This window comes from Canis lupus, chromosome 21 (genome assembly GCF_003254725.2).
Source record: "Canis lupus dingo isolate Sandy chromosome 21, ASM325472v2, whole genome shotgun sequence".
Lineage (NCBI taxonomy): Eukaryota > Metazoa > Chordata > Mammalia > Carnivora > Canidae > Canis > Canis lupus.
Genome location: NC_064263.1, coordinates 24,974,573 through 24,994,435, shown reverse-complemented (window position 1 = coordinate 24,994,435; position 19,863 = coordinate 24,974,573). Strand labels below are relative to the sequence as shown.

At 38.4% G+C, this 19,863-nt stretch overlaps 1 protein-coding gene across 8 annotated transcripts in view; it reads right to left on the bottom strand.

Moving 5' to 3' along the window:
• The window catches only part of FAM168A (family with sequence similarity 168 member A), a 188,031-nt gene that overhangs the window by 55,043 nt on the left and 113,125 nt on the right, over window positions 1-19,863 (bottom strand). For 7 of the 8 annotated variants that reach the window (XM_049098909.1, XM_049098908.1, XM_035703844.2 and 4 more), the window contains one exon: window positions 9,299-9,386. In XM_049098909.1, coding sequence (XP_048954866.1) covers window positions 9,299-9,368 — 70 coding nt within the window. In that variant the 5' untranslated portion in view covers window positions 9,369-9,386. Of the gene's footprint in view, window positions 1-9,298; window positions 9,387-13,484; window positions 13,740-19,863 lie in introns of those variants that run through there. The other variant, XM_049098907.1, reaches the window with a different exon arrangement.

Genomic DNA, 19,863 nt, shown 5'->3' with positions numbered 1-19,863 from the left:
TTGACCTATGTGTATCTCCCATCTGCCTCTTCCTGAATTAGATACTTTTATAATAAGCCAGCAATCTCGAGTGAGTAAACTGGTTTCCTGTATTCTATGAGGTGTTCTAAAAGATTAATTGAACGCAAGGCTGTGGTTGTGGGAACCTCTGATTTACAGTCTATCAGTCAGAAGCACAGGTAATAACCTGGCCTTGCAATTAGCATCAGAAGTGAGGACAGTCTTGTGGGATTGAGCCCTTAGCCTGTGGAATCCCATGCTATCAATTGAGTTGAACTTCAGGACACCCAATAGGTATTGGAGAACTGTGCAGTAAGAAAAGAACTCACACATTAGAACTGGTATTGGAATCATAATTGTTAGGATATATTTTATTTCCCTCTCAGATTTCACAGAGAATTTCAAATCAGGAGTGTTCCCAACCTCTCTGTTCCCTGTGGCCACTACCCTATTACTTCTGAAGCAGAAGTTACCACAGAGGACTTGACCTTCCTTCTACTTTTCTTTCTATTGTCCTCCACTAGCCCTCCCCAAACTGCTAGCCAGAAGCAGGCTTCTAGCCCCTCAAAGGTGAGGCTCCCTAGTCATCGAACCTCTGAGACTGAAAAACAACCAACTCACCTAGGAGAGAGAATGTTTGTTTTTTTTATAGAAAAATTATACATTTCTTTATATACACAGGCTTTTTTTTCCCCTAAAATATCATTAAAGGCTTTGGTAGAGAATAAACACTATTTATGTCATATGCTCTTGCCATTATAATGCTGTTTTATTTATATACATATTTCGTTGCATTTTATAAATATTGTTATTACAGAGAAAAATAACAGAGCACATCTATTGTGAATTAATGCATATAACAGAAACATATTAACACTTCTTAATGAATGCCTCATCTCTCTAGGCTACCAAACACCATTTATTCTTCGAGATGTAAATTAAAAGTTCCCAATCTCCTTCTCCTTCCCTATAAATTTCTTCCTGTAAGTTCTTTATACTCATTCATTAGTGTCAAATTTTGCTGGAAGTATTCTTAATTTATATTTCTCCTTTTATGAAAAAAATGAAAATTTTATAAAATCCAGCTTTTTCCTTTCGAGTTTTCTTATTTTTAAAGGGTTTTTTATTTACTTATTCACAAGAGACACAGAGAGAGAGAGAGGCAGAGACACAGGCAGAGAGAGAAGCAGGTTCCATGCAGGGAGCCTGATGTGGGACTCGATTCCGGGACTCCAGGATCACGCCCTGGGCCGAAAGCAGGCTCTAAACCGCTGAGCCACCTAAGGATCCCCATCTCTTGAGTTTTGATACATATTTTTCTCTAAGTTTTTCAAAATTGTTTTTCAGGTCTTATTTTCAACTCTGATATTAATTTTGACATATGGTATAATGAAAAAGCTAGACTATTTTCCCCCAAAGTTTCTATTTTTAAAGACAGATTTTCCACACAATCCCTCTTCTAACATAATAAAGTCTTATATACAATAGGAAGAGTATTTTTCTGGCTATTATATTACTAATCTATCTATTCTTGTACCCTTACTTCACAATTATTATTTTTTATAATATTCTCCATATCACATTTTATTTTTTTAAAAATTTATTTATTTATTTATTTATTTATTTATTTATTTATTTATTTATTTATGATAGAGAGAGAGACGGGGGGGGAGAGAGAGAGAGAGAGAGAGAGAGAGAGAGAGAGGCAGAGACACACACAGGAGGAGGGAGAAGCAGGCTCCATGCCAGGAGCCTGACGTGGGACTCGATCCCTGGACTCCAGGATCGCACCCTGGGGCAAAGGCAGGCGCTAAACCACTGAGCCACCCAGGGATCCCCCATATCACATTTTAATTTTTGAAGCAAATAGTTCTATTTTATGATAATTTCTTTAAAAAAAAAAAGAATTTCTTTTGATGTTTTAGTATACTCACAACAAAAAAATTCCAATTTGGAATTTATTTGGATTTGTTTTTTCATTGTATTGAACTAAAATTTTATTATTTTATGTACTTTCAAGAGAATTCATACTCAAAACTGGTTACTTTTAGAATATTTACTGCCAATGCAAAAACTTTATGTGTTTTTTTAATTATCCAAAACTTCTTTTATGTATCATAAGTTTAGTCACATATATCATTGATAATTCATAACTACTTAATAGTTGTTATAATTATGAATAAGATCTTATAATCGGTTTATAGCACTATAAGAACACTAGGAACAGTGAAAGGAGTAGGTATTTAAAATCATAAAGACCTGAGTTCAAATCTTTCCTCATTTTTAGGAGTGATATACACTGGCCAAGTCTTTTTTTTTTTTTTTTTTTGAAAGACCCCATTTATTTATTCATGAGAGACACAGAGAAGCAGAGACACAGGCAGAGGGAGAAGCAGGCTCCCTGTGGGGAGCCCGATGCAGGACTCGATTCCAGGACCCCGAGATCACAACCTCAGCGAAAGGCAGATACTCAACCACTGAGCCACCCAGGTGCCCCACACTGGTCAAGTCTTATGACCTGAATTAAACTACCAATTTCTTTAACAGTAAAAGATGAGTACTTATGGGGGTTTATGATTAAGAAGATTATAATTAATATATAAAAAGTACTTAGCATGTGTTTGACAAACAATAATCCTCTTTAATGCAACCATTACTGTTTCTAACAATAACAAATGTTTGCTTTAATGCATTATATTTTGCATTTGTCTACAAATTATCTTACATGGGTCTTCTATTTCCCGCTATGGAGAAGATAACCTGAAAATCTGCCTACTACAAAGCACCTGGAAAAGCTGGATAAGTATAACAAACATTTCATGTTATATAACAACACAGGCAGAGCTGAGAGTCTAAGAAAGAAAAAGAAATCCCCAGTAAAAAACTGAAGAAACTAAAAATCAGGAACTCTCATAGCTGATGTTGAACTGCCGTGGGAAGGTCTTTTGGTTTGGGCAATTAAAGGGCTTACTTTTTATAGTCACTGGGGGGTGAGAGATGAAGCTTTGGGCCCTGGAGAGGCCATGAGTTGGAATTCAAATTCCCCTCCAAAGAGCTCAGATCCTAGAGGAGTCATATGGTCAGCTTAAAAAAAAGTTTTTTTTTTTTTTTTTTTTGACTCAAAAGTACAGAATGACAACAGGAAGCTAAGACTAAAAAAGAGTTTCCCTAAGAATTTGAAACTTTGGCTTCTGTGAAATCTGTATCTATATCAATCTACTTGTCTGGAGTTTATTTTTCCTATGTGGTCCTAGAATCTACAGCAGAGAAATTAACTTAAAACATAGTTTCAGGGATCCCTGGGTGGCGCAGCGGTTTGGCGCCTGCCTTTGGCCCAGGGCGCGATCCTGGAGACCCGGGATCGAATCCCACATCGGGCTCCCTGCATGGAGCCTGCTTCTCCCTCTGCCTATGTCTCTGCCTCTCTCTCTCCGTGTGACTATCATGAATAAATAAATAAATAAAATCTTTAAAAAAAAAAAAAAAAAAAAAAAAAACATAGTTTCAGACTTAGGACAGCCCGGGTGGCTCAGCGGTTTAGTGCCATCTTCAGCCCGGGGCCTGATCCTGGAGACCCAGGATCGAGTCCCACCTTAGGGTCCCTGCATGGAGCCTACTTCTCCCTCTGCCTATGTCTCTGCCTCTGTCTCTATGTCTCATGAATAAATAAATAAAATCTTAAAAAAAAAAAAAAAAACAGTTTCAGACTTAGAAACAAAAACAATCCTCCCTCTCTTGCTTGGGAGGAGTACTCATCTAATTCTTATAACTATCCTATGAAATAAATAATATTATCCCAATTTATGAAAGAAATTTAAATTTAGGGAGGTTAAAAGCAAGTTGTCCAAAGTCACCTAGCTATTATCTAACAGAGCTGGGATTTGAATCTGGTTGTGGTTCATTTGATCAAAATACATTTACCAAGTTCTATGTGTCAAGCAGAAACAAGGTTCATTTCCTTTCCAATATATTACATTGCCTAATCTTTTTTGAGCAAATCAATAGATAAATGCAACTGCTTTCTCCTTTCTCAACTTTAGCAATTCAGGGAAAATGAAGGCAGCCAGGATCACAGGAAACCCACAGGATTCCCCTGGGTTCTGTCCACTAAAGTAGCTCAGTCCTCTCTGCCAAAGGGACTTAGGTTGTTGAGACATTAAACAGGGAAAAAATAGAGCAACTACTGCTCAGTGGTTCCTGGTTATTGGAATTAATTTTATCAGAATAAACATATAATAATTTTAGTATACAGTAAATATTTCCAAACAGAAATTTCAAAACATTTACTATTAAGGTTAAATAGGGATAATAAGGCTGCTGCGATAAATACAAACACATGAAATTGAATGTTAGTGACAATAGCTATAGTTCTATCAGGCTTAACTTCCAACATATTTCTGAATGTTATTTAGGTTGCCTAGCATTGAGAAAATCCTGATTTACAAACATAAGTAGCTGCAACTATTGTTTTTTTTTTTAATTAACATGCATTCTTAGAAGCTTAAGTTAACACATTGATCATCTTATGTGTATAAAAATTGTTCTAAATATTTTTAAACATTTTAATGTTCAATTTTTTAAAATTAAAATTCAATTAGTTAACTTATTATGTACTATTAGTTTCAGAAGTACAGGTCAGTGATTCATCAGTCATATAAAATCCAGTGCTCATTACATCACATGCCCTCCTGAATGCCCATCACCCAGTTACCCCATCTTCTCACCCCCCCTTCCCTCCAGCAACCCTCAGTTTGTTTCCTATGATTAAGAGTCTCTTATGGTTTGTCTCTTTAGTTCTAATTATTTTAAAAAATCAAATCACATACTTGAGAAATTTCTGAAGCATCACCTTAGTGTTCTTATAGAACAAGTACAGAACAATCAGAAAAAGAGTTCTCTGAGATCCCTCCAGTTTCAGTATAGGAAGTTATACAGAATACACAGTAAAGAGCAGTTATAAGAAGGAACCAGTACATTCCATTCACTGCCAATGGCCATCTTCTGGGGCAAAACTCTCTGCTCCCCACCCCCCACCTCCAAACCTGCCATCAAGACCATTATTCATCTATTTTTTTGAGCGTTATTTTCCACTTTCCCTTTTTTCAAATTTATTTTTATTTATTTTTAAAGATTTTATTTATTTGACAGAGAGCATAAGCAGGGGAGCAGCTGGCAGAGGGTGGGTTGAAACAGTCTCCCCACTGAGCGGGGATCCCCATGTGGGAGCTCAATCCCAGGACCCCAGAATCATGACCCGAGCCAAAGGCAGATTCTCAATCAACTGAGCCACCCAGGTACCCCTCTTTTTTTTAAATAAAGATTTTATTTATTTTCTTAAAAGATTTATTTATTTGAGAGAGAGTGAAAGAGCATGTGTTGCCAGCGAGCATGGGGGGCAGGGGTAGAGGGAGAGGGAGTGAGAATTTAAGTAGACTTTGCACTTAGCACAGAGCCCAATGTGGGGCTCCATCTCATGACCCCAAAATCATGACTTGAGCTGAAACCAAGAGTCTAGTGCTCAACCCAGGCTCCCCAAGATTTTTTAAAGTAATCTCCACACCCAACATGGGGCTCAACCCTGAGATCAAAAGTTGCATGCTTTTCTGACTGAGCCAGCCAGCTGCCTCCCCACTTTTTCCCTTTTCTACTCTTTACTCCAGCTAATCTCAAGTACTGACTATACTCTGACCATACCTTCTTACTTCCCCATGTGTTTATTCATACTGTTGCCCTCACCTTGGATTTATACTCACTTTATTTTTGAAGGCCCATGATATGCTAAGAACCATGCCAGACAACCTAAATACATTTTCTCATTTACTTCTATTATCATATATATTACCCATCTTTATTTATTTGTAAATAATAACATTTTTAAGTGCTTACTTTGTGTCAGATATTACATGCTCAGTGCCTTACACTAGCTCATTTAATCTTGATAGCAGCCCTAAATCAAAACAGTATGACACTGACACAAAAGTACACATATAGATCAATGGAACAGAAGAGAGAATACAGAAATAAATACACATTTACATATTTATATGGTTAATTAATCTATGACAAAGGAGGCAAGAATATACAATGGGGAAAAAGTCTCTTTAATAAATGGCACTGGGAAAATTGGACAGTTATGTGCAAAAGAGTGAACTTGGACCACCTTCTTACACCATACACAAAAATAAAGTCAAAATGAATTAAAAATCTAAGCATGAGACCTAAAACCATAAAATTCTTAGAAGAAAACATAGATACTAATCTCTTTGACACTTCCCATTGGAACATTTTTCTAGATATATCTCCTAAGGCAAGGGAAACAATTTTAGTATATGTTCTGCTAAAGTGAGCATGGGCAAGGGAAACAAAAGCACAAATAAACTATAGGGACTACATAAAAATAGAAAGTTTTTGCACAGTGGATGAAACCATCAACAGAATGGAAAAGCAATCTACTAGATGGGAGAAGACAGCTGCAAATGATACATCCAATAATAGATTAAAGTCCAAAATATATAAAGAACTTAGACAACACCAAAAAAACCAAATAATCCAATTAAAAACAAGCAGAGGATCTGTCCAAAATATATATAGAACTTATACAACTCAATACCCCCCAAAATAAATTATCCAATTAAAAATGGGGGATCCCTGGGTGGCGCAGCAGTTTAGTGCCTGCCTTTGGCCCAGGGTGCGATCCTGGAGACCCAGGATGGAGTCCCACGTCGGGCTCCCGGTGCATGGAGCCTGCTTCTCCCTCTGCCTATGTCTCTGCCTCTCTCTCTCTCTCTCTGTGACTACCATAAATAAATTTAAAAAAAAGTTAAAAAAAAAATGGGCAGAAGGGGCATCTGGGTGGCTCAGTCAATTAAATGTCTGCCTTCAGTTTGAGTTGAGACCCGGGAGTCCTGGGATTGAGCTCCACATCAGGCTCCCTACTCAGCAGGCAGTCTGCTTCTTCCTCTGCCCTCACCCCTCTTGCTCATGCTGCCCCCTCCCCTCTGATAAATCTTAAAAAAGAAAGAAAAAAGAAAAGAAAGACTACATTTTGGGATGCCTGGGTGGCTCAGCGGTTGAGCGTCTGCCTTCAACTGAGGGCGTGATCTCAGGGTCCGGGATTGAGTCCCTCACGTGGTTCCTTGCAGGGAGCCTGCTTCTCCCTCTGCCTATGCCTCTGCCTCTCTCTCGGAGTCTCTCATGAATAAATAAATAAAATCTTAAAAAAAAAATGGGCAGAAAATTTGAATAGACATTTTTCCAAAGAAGACATAAAAATGGCAAATAGACACATGAAAAGATGCTCAACATCACTCACCATCAGAGAAATACAAAACTACAATGAGATCTCATTTCACACTAAAATAAAAAACACAAGAAACAACAAGTGTTGGTGAGGATGTGGAGAAAAAGAATCCCATGTGCACTGTTGATGAGAATGTAAATTGGTAGACACTGTGGAAAACAGTATGGAGGTTCCTCAAAAAATGAAAACAGAAATATCATATGATCTAATAATTCCACTACTGTGTATTTACCCAAAGAAAACAAAAACACTAATTTGAAAAGATATATGCACCCCTATGTTTGTTGCAGCATTGTTTGTAACAGCCAAAGTATAGAAGCAACCCAAATGTCCACTAACAAATGAATGGATAAAAAAGATGTGGAGGGTATGTGTGTGTGTGTGTGCACAAATGGAATATTACTCATAAAAAGGAATGAGACCTTATCATTTCCGACAACATGGATGGACCTAGAGAATATTTCACTAAGTGAAATAAGACAAAGAAAGATAAATACCACATGATTTCACTTATATATGGAATCTAAAAAATAAATGAATAAACAAAAAGCAGAAACAGACCTATATATAAAAAACACAAACTGATGGTTGCCAGAGAGGAGCTGGTGGGGGATGCAAAATGGGTGAAGAGGAGTTGGACATACAGGCTTCCAAATATAAAATGAATAAAAAGGATAAAAGGGACAGCATAAGGAGAGTCAACGATATTGTCTTAGTGTTGCATGGTGATAGATGGTAGGTATACTTGTGGTGAGCATAGCACAACAAAATAGACTTACTGAATTAGTATGTTGTACACCCAAAACTAAAGTAATATTGTATGTCAACTATACTTCAATAAAACAAAAAACAAGAAACAAAAAAACAAAAAACCCTAGAGGGATCCCTGCGTGGCTCAGCAGTTCAGTGCCTGCCTTCGCCCCAGGGTGTGATCCTGGAGTCCGGGGATTGAGTCCTGCATGTCAGGCTCCCTGCATGGAGCCAGCTTCTCCCTCTGCCTGTGTCTCTGTATCTCTCTCTCCGTGTCTCTCATGAATAAATAAATAAAATCTTAAAAAATTAAAAAAAAAATTAAAAACCCTAGAATAATGAATAAGTGGTAAAAATGAAAGAAAGAATACTAGTAAAAATGAAAGAAAGAATACTATTGCCCTCATTTTATAATGGGAGTACCAAGGCTCTGGAAGGTTAAAAATTTGCCTAAAGCCAAGTAGAGGAGAGAGAATGCTTCCTGAAAGAGTGCTGTCTGAGCTCAGAGCTGAGTTCTTAAAGAATAAGGTGAAGTTGTCAGGGGACAATGGCATTCCAGACAGAAAAACAACATACACAAAGACAGAGAAGTAGGAAACAGCTTGGTATCAAGTTCAGGAATAAGATCAGTCTTCAGAATCAGCAGACCTGGGTTCAAATATCTATTTTTGTTTTTGTTTCATGGTCTCTTACTGTTGACTATGGTTTTCTCAACTGTGAAATGGTGATAAGAAGCTGTACCATGAAGAACTGCTTTAAGGGGGATCCCTGGGTGGCTCAGCGGTTTGGCACCTGCCTTCGGCCCAGGGCATAATCCTGGAGTCCCAGGATCAAGTCCCACATCAGGCTTCCTGCATGAAACCTGCTTCTCCTCTGTGTCTGTCTGTGTCTCTGCCTCTCTCTCTCTCTCTCTGTGTGTGTCTCTCATTAATAAATAAATAAAATCTTAAAAAAAAAAGAACTGCTTTAAGATTAAAATTAAACATTTGAAAGTATGTATCACAGGTCCAGGCCCATAGTAGGTACTCAATAAATAAATGTTACCTCTCTTCATTTCCCTTAGTTGAAAGTTCAATAATGTTTAGTTGTAAGAACTGGACCCTAGACATATATCTCTTCTATAAGTGCCAAGCATTATCAGAGCTTTTGGAGGCTCTGGTAAAGTATACCAAAAGTCATTTAGCATGTTATTTGGTAGTATCCTTAACCACCATTTTTCAAAATAAGAACTATTCTCACACCACTCACCTGTGTAGGCCATGTTCTTAGGGTTGCCATAAGGAGCCCCAGGCTGCACGGGGCTATAAACAGGGTTCATTGTGGAAGACTGAGGATCCTATTGAGAAACAAAAAAAAGAGCACCGATTATTGATTGCTCGTTTTCCCTGACATCAGCTTCCCCTCTACAACCTTCAATTTATACTCCGAGAACAACTCGGTACAGCAGAAAGAGGACTAAACAAAAAGCCATTTGTCTGTACTTGGCCCTATGCTATACATTTTGCTCATCATATAGATAAAGATACTGAGAAGCAGAGAGGTGATACAACTTACCTAATGTCAACCAGGCCTTCTGCCTTTCAGTTCAGAACCAGACCCATTCTCCCACAGGTGATTATGCCACTAGAATACTGTGTGGCACTGACCAAGTCACTTCCCCTCACTGGACTCCAATGTCCTGATGTGAAATTAATCAGTTTAGATTCTCTGAGGTACTCTCTAATTCTAAGGATGTTAGTCTAGGAGCTAGGAAAGGATGCACTTCTACTGCTCACCAAGGGAGCCCAAGAGCAAACAGTGAGCACATACACTATTAGGAAGAGCAGCAAGTATCTCACCAATTTTTTGCATCTGCAGAGGACATGATATCAGTTACTAGTAGAAAAAATAGAAATTTATTGCCATTGATCACTCTAATGCAAACAAGGAAACATAGCCAAGATCTCTTTCAAAATTTATTCAACGGAAAGATATAAACTTGGAAATTTGTGTGTAGTAAGTATCACCTGCACAAGTGCTCTGTTAATTATCTTAATGAAGCACAGTCTCCATTCTGATTAATGGAAAAATCTGTCATTAAACTCTATTAGCCAGCCAATTTGTCCCATCTTGTTTAGGGAACCATCTCCCACGTATAGGCCAACACATTTGAAAAACTTGTCTCTACAAATATATTATTTACACTTCATAAAAATCAAACAATTCCCTCCTAAGTAGGCTCACATGATGGATGGGCAATTTTTTAGGTCATTAACTTCTCTTGTAGCACCTCAGGATAGGAAACAAGTCAAATGTCAAGATAGGCAGTGAACAGCTGGCTTGATGACAATTGCTCTGCAATTAATTAAGTCTCTCCAGGGTTCTGGAAGGAAAGGTGAAGTAAAAATGAGTTCCTAAGGAGAGGAAGGTAGGGCGGTCAAACAGGCAAAAAGGGAAATGCTGCTGGTCAATTTCAGAGGCTTAGAACTTCCTGAAATGTACCCAATGGGCAGCCCTGGCAAATCACCCCAGGGCAACAGACTAAACTACTCCCAGTTGACAAATGAAACCAGAAAAACCTGACGAAAATTATAGGAGATATATATTTCAGCACACCTTAAGAAGAAAAAACCCTTGCAGCCAGAGTTATCCAAGAATACCACCAAGTGACACTCTCTCTCTAAATATAAGCATTCTCCTAACAGATACTGGGAGAATTAAGAGAGATCTCACAATGTCAAAATACACTGCAAACTGTCAGGTGGCATGCAGAGGTAAATGATGATGGTGATGATGTGACAACAGTAACAACACGGAAGACCACTTGTACATTTTCCCTCCTTGGATCTCTCTTCTGCCCAACTAGTTCTCTGCTAAATAAGCTAGGGTAAGCAAGACTGTGCTAAGCAGTAGAACTAGCCCTGTAAACCTCTGGTCACTCTCCTACTAGAAAATACCCTGTGTTGCTGATTGGGCAAGGTATGACCTTGCTTTTTATAACCAAGGAAATGCATCAGTTTTGGAACTGGTCTCCTGCTGCTCCAAAATGAGGCCCACACCCTCAAAAGGAGATTATGTCTGAGCAATACTCCATAACAGTATCAATTCCAAGCTCAACTAATGACTGACAGAAATAAGGTCTGCCAGGGGTTCAAAATTTGGATTAAGAATGTGATAGTCATGTCTGGGGAAGCTGCTCACAGAAAGAAAGGGTTCCTGGCTTTCAAGGGAAGGTCAATTTTTTATAAGAGAATCTACATACTGTTAATAGTTTCAGAGATAGGCTAAAAATGTGTAGGAAGTTCACAAACTCTATGATCAGGCGGATTTAGGTTCAAATCCTGGAACTGCCACATACCAAGTGTGGGGCTGGTGGCAAGTCCACTGACCTTCCTGAGCTTCAGTTTCCTCTAGCCTTATAATGTAAAATAATAATACATTCTTATTAGAGCTCTTCTTAGAGCTGTTGTAAGATTTGGGTTTTTTTAAAGACCAACTTATTGAGGTACAATTTACACATAGTGAAACTTATTCCTTTTGGGTATGCAGTTCTTTGAGCCCTGAAAGATGTAGTCATATAAGCACTCCCCTACAAGTAAGATATAAAGCATTTTCATCACCCTCTCCCCAAATTCTCTCATCTTTGTAGTCAATCCCCTCCCACTGATTCCCAGCCTGTGACAACTACTGATCTGTTTTCTGTTGTTCTATACCTGTACACACATATCAAATTTCACTTTACAGATGAAAAAAAGTGATGCTGAGAAAAGGCAAATGAACAGTCCAAGGTCACAAAGCAAGTAAGGGCAGGGTCAAGACTAGCACCCCGGGCAGCCCGGGTGGCTCAGTGGTTTAGCGCCGCCTTCAGCCCAGGGCCTGATCTTGGAGACCCGGATCGAGTCCCACGTTGGGCTCCCTGCATGGAGCCTGCTTCTCCCTCTGCCTGTGTCTCTGCTGCGTTCTCTCTTGCTCTCTTTGTCTCCCATCAATAAATAAATAAAATCTTAAAAAAGAAAAGACTAGCACCCCAAATGTATCGAAGACCTAAATGAGAGAGCTAAAAATATAAAACTCATAACAGGAAAAAAAAATACAAGCACAAATCTTTGTAACCCTGGATTTGGCAATGGTTTCTTAAATATGATGCCAACAGCATAAACAAAGGAAAAAAAATTGGTATACCAGATTCATCAAAACTAAAAACTTTTGTGCTTTAAAGGACACCATTAAGAAAGTAAAAGACAACCCACAGAATGAGAGAAATTTGCAAATCATTAACAGCTGACCCTTGAACAATGCAGGGGTTAGGGGCACTGAACTCCTCTGCAGTCCAAAATCTCATGTAATTTTTGACTCCCCAAAAACCTAACTACGAAGAACCTTCTGCTGACTAGAAGCCTAATAACAGAAACATTCAATTAACACATATTTTGTGTATGTATTACATACTGTATTCTTATGACAAAGCAAGCTAGAAAAAGAAAATATTAAGAAAATCATAAGGAAGAGAAAATACATTTATAGTACTGTAAAAAATCCATCTGTCAGTGGATCCACACAGTTCAAACGTGTGTTGCTCAAAGATCAAATGAAAGGATAGGGGATTTGTACTTAAAATATATAAAGAACTCTTTTCTTAACTCAAAAATAAAAGGCCACTAACTCAATTAAAAAATGGCCAAAGGATCTGGACACGCATTTCTTCAAAAAAGTTATATAAATGGCCAATAAGCATATGAAAAGATGCAAATCAAAACCAAATGAGATACCACTTCACACACACTAGATGGCTATAATCAGAAAGATAACAAATAGTGTTGGGGAGGATGTGGAGAAATTGGAACCCTCATACAATGCTGGTGGGAATGTAAAATGATACAGCCACTTTAGGCAAGTCTGTCAGTTCCTCAAATAGTTAAACGTAGAGTTACCGTATGATCCAGAAATTCTACTCCTAGGCATCCACCACAGAGAAATGAAAATGTATGTCCACGTGAATGTTCGTAGCAGCATTATTCACAATAGTCAAAAGAAGGAAACAACTCAAATGTTCAACTGGTGAGCAGTTGAATGTGGAACCAGTGGAACGTGGTATATCCATATAGTAAAATATTTGGCAACAAAAAAAATGAAGTATTGATACAACATGAATGAACCTTGAAAACATTATATTAAGTGAATGAGACCAATCACAAAAGGCCACATATTATGTGATCCCATTTATATGAAATTTCCAAAATAGGCAAACTTATAGAGACAAAAGGTAGATTAGCAGTTGCCCAGATTAGTTCATGATACATGAAATCTAGTAACTTCCAAATCCACATCTTTCTCACATTATTATAACATAACACTCAGTCAAAAATCCATACCCGCACACACTCTACTTCCTGGACATTTCTTTTTGATCACTCCATTAGCAATTCAAACCCATCATACCCAAAAGTAAACTCACCATCTTTCCCCAGGCCCATTCTTCCATCCTGTATCGCCTGTCTCAGAGTTACTGACAATCCATTCACCTAACACGTAAGAGAAAAACCTGGAATTCATCCCATTCCTCCTGCTCTTTCATACCTGATCAATCACCAACTCCCCAAAACCCCTAACTTTCTCATTGCTATTTTCTCATTGCTGTTTTAAGTTACATCATCTCTTGTCTAAACTACTACAACAATCTCAAGAGGTCATTTTCCAAAATTTAACCCAGTCTATCTCATTCCTGATATTCTTTATTAAAACACAGGTTGGATGGGTTATTCCCTTCAAAGGCTTTGGGAATAAAATCCGAACCCCTTAACATGGTATACAATATTCTCTATGCTCTATCTGGGATGGGGCTCAGGACTCTATGTATTTATGTTCCCAAGGAGATTTTGAAGCTCAGTTTGAAGACTGCCTGTGACTCTTTCCCAAATACCATTTGTCCCACATGAACCTGTAGAGGAATTGAGATACAGCAGTGAACAAGAAAAACAAATATTCCTACCTGCATTTGAGTTGAGGGAGGGGGGAGAGACAAAATTTTCTAAAAAGTGAAAAATTTCTCGGTGGTAAATGCAACAGAGAAATTCAGTTAGGGAGTGCTAAGGGGAGAGAATGCAAATTTTATTATTATTTTATTATTTTCCATTTTTTTTAAAGATTCCATTTTTATTTATTTGACAGAGAGACAGAGAGCACAAGCAGGGGAAATATCAGGGGGAAAGGGAGAAGCAGGCCTCCTGCCAAGTGGGAAGCCTTACCCAGGGCTTGATCCCAGGACCCTGTTTTATGACCCCAGCCAAAATCAGATGCTCAACTGACTGAGCCACCCAGACACCCCAAGAGTGCAATTTTTTAAATGGCTAGAGAAAATATATTTGAGTTATTATTGAGTGACATTTAAGCAATAAAGTTGAAGTGGCAAGCCATACAACTGAGAGGAAACTGTCCAAGTAGAGGAAACAGCAAATGCAAATGCCCTAAAGTGGAACTATGTTTGAGAAATAGAATGTATGCCAGTTTCGCTGGAAAGCAATAAAAGAGAAAAGAGTGGACAGTGAGACCAGAGAGGTAATAAGGGCCTAATCATGCCAAGACCTCTAGACCAGTATAAGGACTTTGTTTTTTATTTGAAATGAGATAAGGACGCCTGGGTGGCTCAGTGGTTGAACATCTGCCTTTGGCCTAGGGTGTGATCCTGGAGTCCTGGGATGGAGTCCCACATCAGGCTCCCTGCATGGAGCCTGCTTCTCCCTCTGCCTGTGTCTCTGCCTCTCTCTCTCTCTCTCTCCCTCTCTGTCTCTGTGTGTCTCTCATCAATAAATAAACTAAACCTTAAAAAAAAAAAATGAGATAAGCCCCTAGAGTATTTTGAGCAAAAGGGTGACATGAATCTTTATTATAAGATTACTTTGACTGGGGACGCCTGGGTGGCTCAGTGGTTGAGCATCTGCCTTTGGCTCAGGGCATGACCCTGGAGTCCCGGGATTGAGTCCCACATCGGACTTCCTGCATGGGGCCTGCTTCTCCCTTCTCCTGCTTCTCTCTCTCTGTCTCTCTGTGTGTGTCTGGGATCCCTGGGTGGCGCAGCGGTTTGGCGCCTGTCTTTGGCCCAGGGCGCGATCCTGGAGACCCGGGATCGAATCCCACATCGGGCTCCCGGTGCATGGAGCCTGCTTCTCCCTCTGCCTGTGTCTCTGCCTCTCTCTCTGTGTGACTATCATAAATAAATAAAAAATTTTAAAAAAAAAGAATAAATAAATTAAAATCTTAAAAAAAAAAAAGATTACTTTGACTGTTGAGCTGAGATCATTTGGCATGAGGGCAAGAGTTCAAGAAGAGAGATCAGTTAGGAAGCTATTTGAAATAATCCAGATAAAAGATAACGGTGGCTTCAGATAGGATGGCAGCAGTGGTGATAGTGGTGGTGGAAAGCAGTCATATTTTGGATATATTCTGAAGATTAGGCTGACAAAAATTACTAATCGACTGAATATGGAGTATGAGAAGAAGGACATCAAGGGTGACTGTAAAGCTAACTTGAGAAACTGGAATAATAAAAATATCACTTACTAGGATAAGAACTATGAAAGAAGCATTTTTTTTTTTTAGTAAAAAACAGAAATTTGGGTTTGGACTTAAATTTGAGACACCTAAGAATTCTGCTTACAATGGTTGATACACAATGAGCATTCTGTAGGGGTTAACCATTACCACTATTATAAATATTGTCTTTATTACAGACAGCTACCATTTATTGAACATCCACCATGTGATAGGTACTGTGCTAGGGACTTATTAAGTCCTTACGAGTCTTTTAAGGTAACAGTAATCTATATGACAGGTAAATAAACTTAAGTCCAGAGAAATAAAGCAAACTATCCAAATCATTACTAAGAATTGAGAAAATTTGTTTCATAGCCAGGTCTGTCTGATTCCAATGTCCAAGCTATTTCCACCATGCTAGATGAATTTCCCAGTCTCCCAAACCCAGCACTAGATTCTCCTCTGGAATGTCAGGCCCTGAATCCTTCCCTTTAACTCAGGGTGCCTTATGCTACGCTTGGATCCTGATAGATCTCACCAGGGAGGCAGTTCATATCTATCTTCTGGGCCCCTGCTGGGCATACATGGTCAATTACAAGAGAATAAAAGTACTGCCTGCCTGACTTCTACAACCTCAGCTATCATATATACTACCCATCCAACTTGATTTCACTTCTTAAGATACATGCCCATTGTGCACAGCCTGCCTTCCTCTCTCTCCTGAGCCAAGGACGGAGTTCCTCTGCTTTCTGGGGCTGAACCACAGCAAATCTATTTCTTGTGCCAGCAAACACAACTCTGCAATAGCTTCTCATTTTATTCAGAATAAAATCCAAAGTCCTTATAAAAGTCTACAAGGCATTATATTATGTGATCTGACCTCACATGCCCACATCTCTGATTACAACTCCTACCATTATCCCCTTGCTTTCTCCACTCAAATCACAATGATCTCCTTGTTTCCTGAACATACCATGCATGCTTACATCTTAGCATCTTTGCATTTGCTCTTCTCCACACCCAGAAAGCCCTTCCCTCAGATATCCAAATGACTATATTCCCTCACATCATTCAGGTCTCTGCTCAAATGTCACCTTACCAGAAATGACTTCCTTACTAACTTAACCAATCTACCTAAAACAGTTCCTCCAAATGTTATTCCATGTCCCTCTCATCCTACTTTACCTTTTCTACTTACACCTATCACAACCTGATATATTTTCTTGCCTATTTATTTATTCTCTCCATTAGAGTAAGTTCAACAAGAACAAGGATTCTCTTTGTCTTGTATCCCCAGTACCCAGAATACAGTACCTCACACATAAAAGACACTAAATACATAGTAGTTGAATAAATAATGAACTATCCTTCATGCTTCTCCAAAAGACAACTTTAAAAAAAGTTTCAAAGTGTTTGGCACTTCTTGGCGTATCTCAGAGAACTACCTGACTCCACATCTCTCCAGTGTTCACAGAAGCTTCAATTGATAGCTCACCTCTCTAACTGCAGAACCAGCAGTGGTGAGCCAGGCAATGGAACAACGTGTGAGAGAGGGAAAGAAAACTTTCCTTCTGGTGGAGCTTTCATTCCCAGACTGTTCTGCAAGTGGCCTGCTGCTGCACTCAAAAAACATGTGAATATTTCTTTCAAACCAACAGCAAAACCTATGAGCATAAAATGACAAGGAAAAAAAAAGCCTATGTATTCAGGATGAATACTTGGAAGTACTACTATATGCACAGCAGGTTGCAGTGTTAAGAATTATTATTGCAGCTTGCAAACTATTTTAAAACTTTTAAAGAATTTTACCATTTACAAAGTGTTTATACTTTACAAATTTTTTTTTTTTTTTTTTTTTTTTACTTTACAAAATTTTTAACCACTATTTTACTTGGTCCTTTGAGGTAAGCAATGCAAGGATTCTTAATTTCATTTGACAGATAAAGAAATGAAAGCTCAAAGGTTTAATTCACATTGGATGGATACTGTACAGAAAACAGGGATGGTGTCTGCCCAAAGGAAGTTATGGTCTAGCTGGGGAACTTCTAAAGTTCAACAAAAATTAAGATACCAAAAAATATACAAGGAGACAGAAATTCTGGAATGCTTAAAATGCCTGGCAAACCCTCTCCCCAAAAAGCAACAATATAACTGGACAAAATGGTCAAAACCAACCAATTCAGGCCTCTGAAAAATAACCAAAGGGATACAGCTAATTGAGAAATGTTGATTCAAGGAAAATTACTGAACTGGAGCAGGTGGGTAGCTCAGTCAGTTAAGAGTCTGACTCTTGATCTCAGCTCAGGTCTTGATCTCAGGGTAGTGAGGTCAAGGCCCACACTGGGCCCCACACTAGGTGTGGAATCTACTTAAAAAATAAAAGAAAAAAAAAATAAATAAAAGAAAAATAAAAATTACTGAACCATACTAAGAACAGCAAAAATCTGTGGTGTTTTAACCTAGGGCTGCCCCTATCTCCCAACCCCCAGCTCCCTGGGAATAATTCCATCAGGGCAGGCCAGGGCAGGTCAAGAGGACAACTGGTGCCAGAGTGGGCTGATTTAATCTGAAGCTGAGCATAGAGAACCAGCTCTGGATATTGCCCAGCATCATTGTCAAAAACAATAGAGGGACAATCTGGGGAACAATAGTAAACAATCCAGGAAGGCCACTACTGTAGCTAGATTCAGGTCAGAATACTAGTTAGAGCAGGCAACAGAGCATATAAACCAGAAATTTAAAAGGGAATACTAGAGAACAAAACAGCCATAATGTGTCTTGATAAGACCCACTATGGTATCCCTGACGGTTAAGATTTCACAACTGCTAAGGAGAAACCGGAGAAGGTCCTAGCTATCTACTGACTCTATGTGAATGTGAGGCCTTGAACACACTAAAAGTAAAGGCTGAAGCAGAATTTTAAATTGACTGAACTCTGAATGCATTCTCCAAATGACAAACAGATCCATCAGGGCAGAAGATTTCCTGGCCTAGGGTTTAAGTCAATCACTGACCACTAATCTACAATGACCCAGAGTGACTTTAAGAAGCCAGGTTTAAAAATTAAAACAATAATTTTAAAAATATGACCAGAAAAAACTTTCATGTTAAATAATTAAGCATTCATGCTTTAAAAAAAAAAAAAAAAAAAAAGACATCAGGAGTCACACACTGCAAGAGACAGACTGTAGAACAGTGTAAATAAACAAAAACACCCAGCAACAATATCCAACCTCCATGAGAAGAATCTGAATTAAGAGTTGCCACAATATATTATCTAAAACATGCAGTTTTCAACAAACATACAAAAAAATGAATCAGGGCAGCCCGGGTGGCTCAGCACTTTAGTGCTGCCTTCGGCCCAGGGCGCATGATCCTGGAGATCCGGGATCAAGTCCCGCGTTGTGCTCCCCAGGTAGAGCCTGCTTCTCCCTCTGCCTGTGTCTCTGCCTCTCTCTCTCTCTCTCTCATGAATAAATAAATAAAATCTTTAAAAAAAATCATGGATCATGCAAAGAAATAGAGAAGAGTGCCCCACTTACCAGGAAAAGAAAAGACGATTATAAATACTGACTAAGGGGGCCCAGATGTTGAAATCAGCAGAGAAATATTTCAAAACAGGTGTTATAAATAATGCTAAAAAGAATCAAGGGAACCTATACTCAAAGAACTAAGTGAAAGTATGATGATAATAATCCATCAAATAGAGAATGTCAATATACGGAAGTTACAAAAATTTTTTAAAAAATGGAAATTGTATTCTGAGATGAAACATTCAAGAGGAACTCAATAACAAATCTCAGCTGGCAGAAGAAAAAAAATCATCAAACTGAAAGATCAATACAAATTATGCAATCTGACAAAAAGAAATTAGAGTGGCCTGTGGGAAACTATCAGAGCAATATATAAGTAATGGGAGTTCCAGAAAGAGGAAAAAAATATGAGCAGAAAAAATATTTGAAGACATAATGGCCAAAAGCTTTCCAAATTTTATTTTAAAAACATACATTAAACTACATATCTAAAATAGGTAATGAATTCCAAGTTGGCTAAACACAAAAAATATCTATACCTGCATACATTGTTGTAAAAACTGTGGAAAACCAAAGAGAATTTTTTTAAGTAGCAAGAGAAAACAATTTATCAGATAAAAGGGAACAAGATTAACAGCTCACTTCTCATAAGAAATAGTAGAAAGCTAGAGGCAGAAGAATGATATATAAAATGTGCTGAAAGAAAAAAAAGCAAACATATTAACCAAGATTTATAACCCTCTTGGAACCACAGAAAAGCCTAAACAGCCA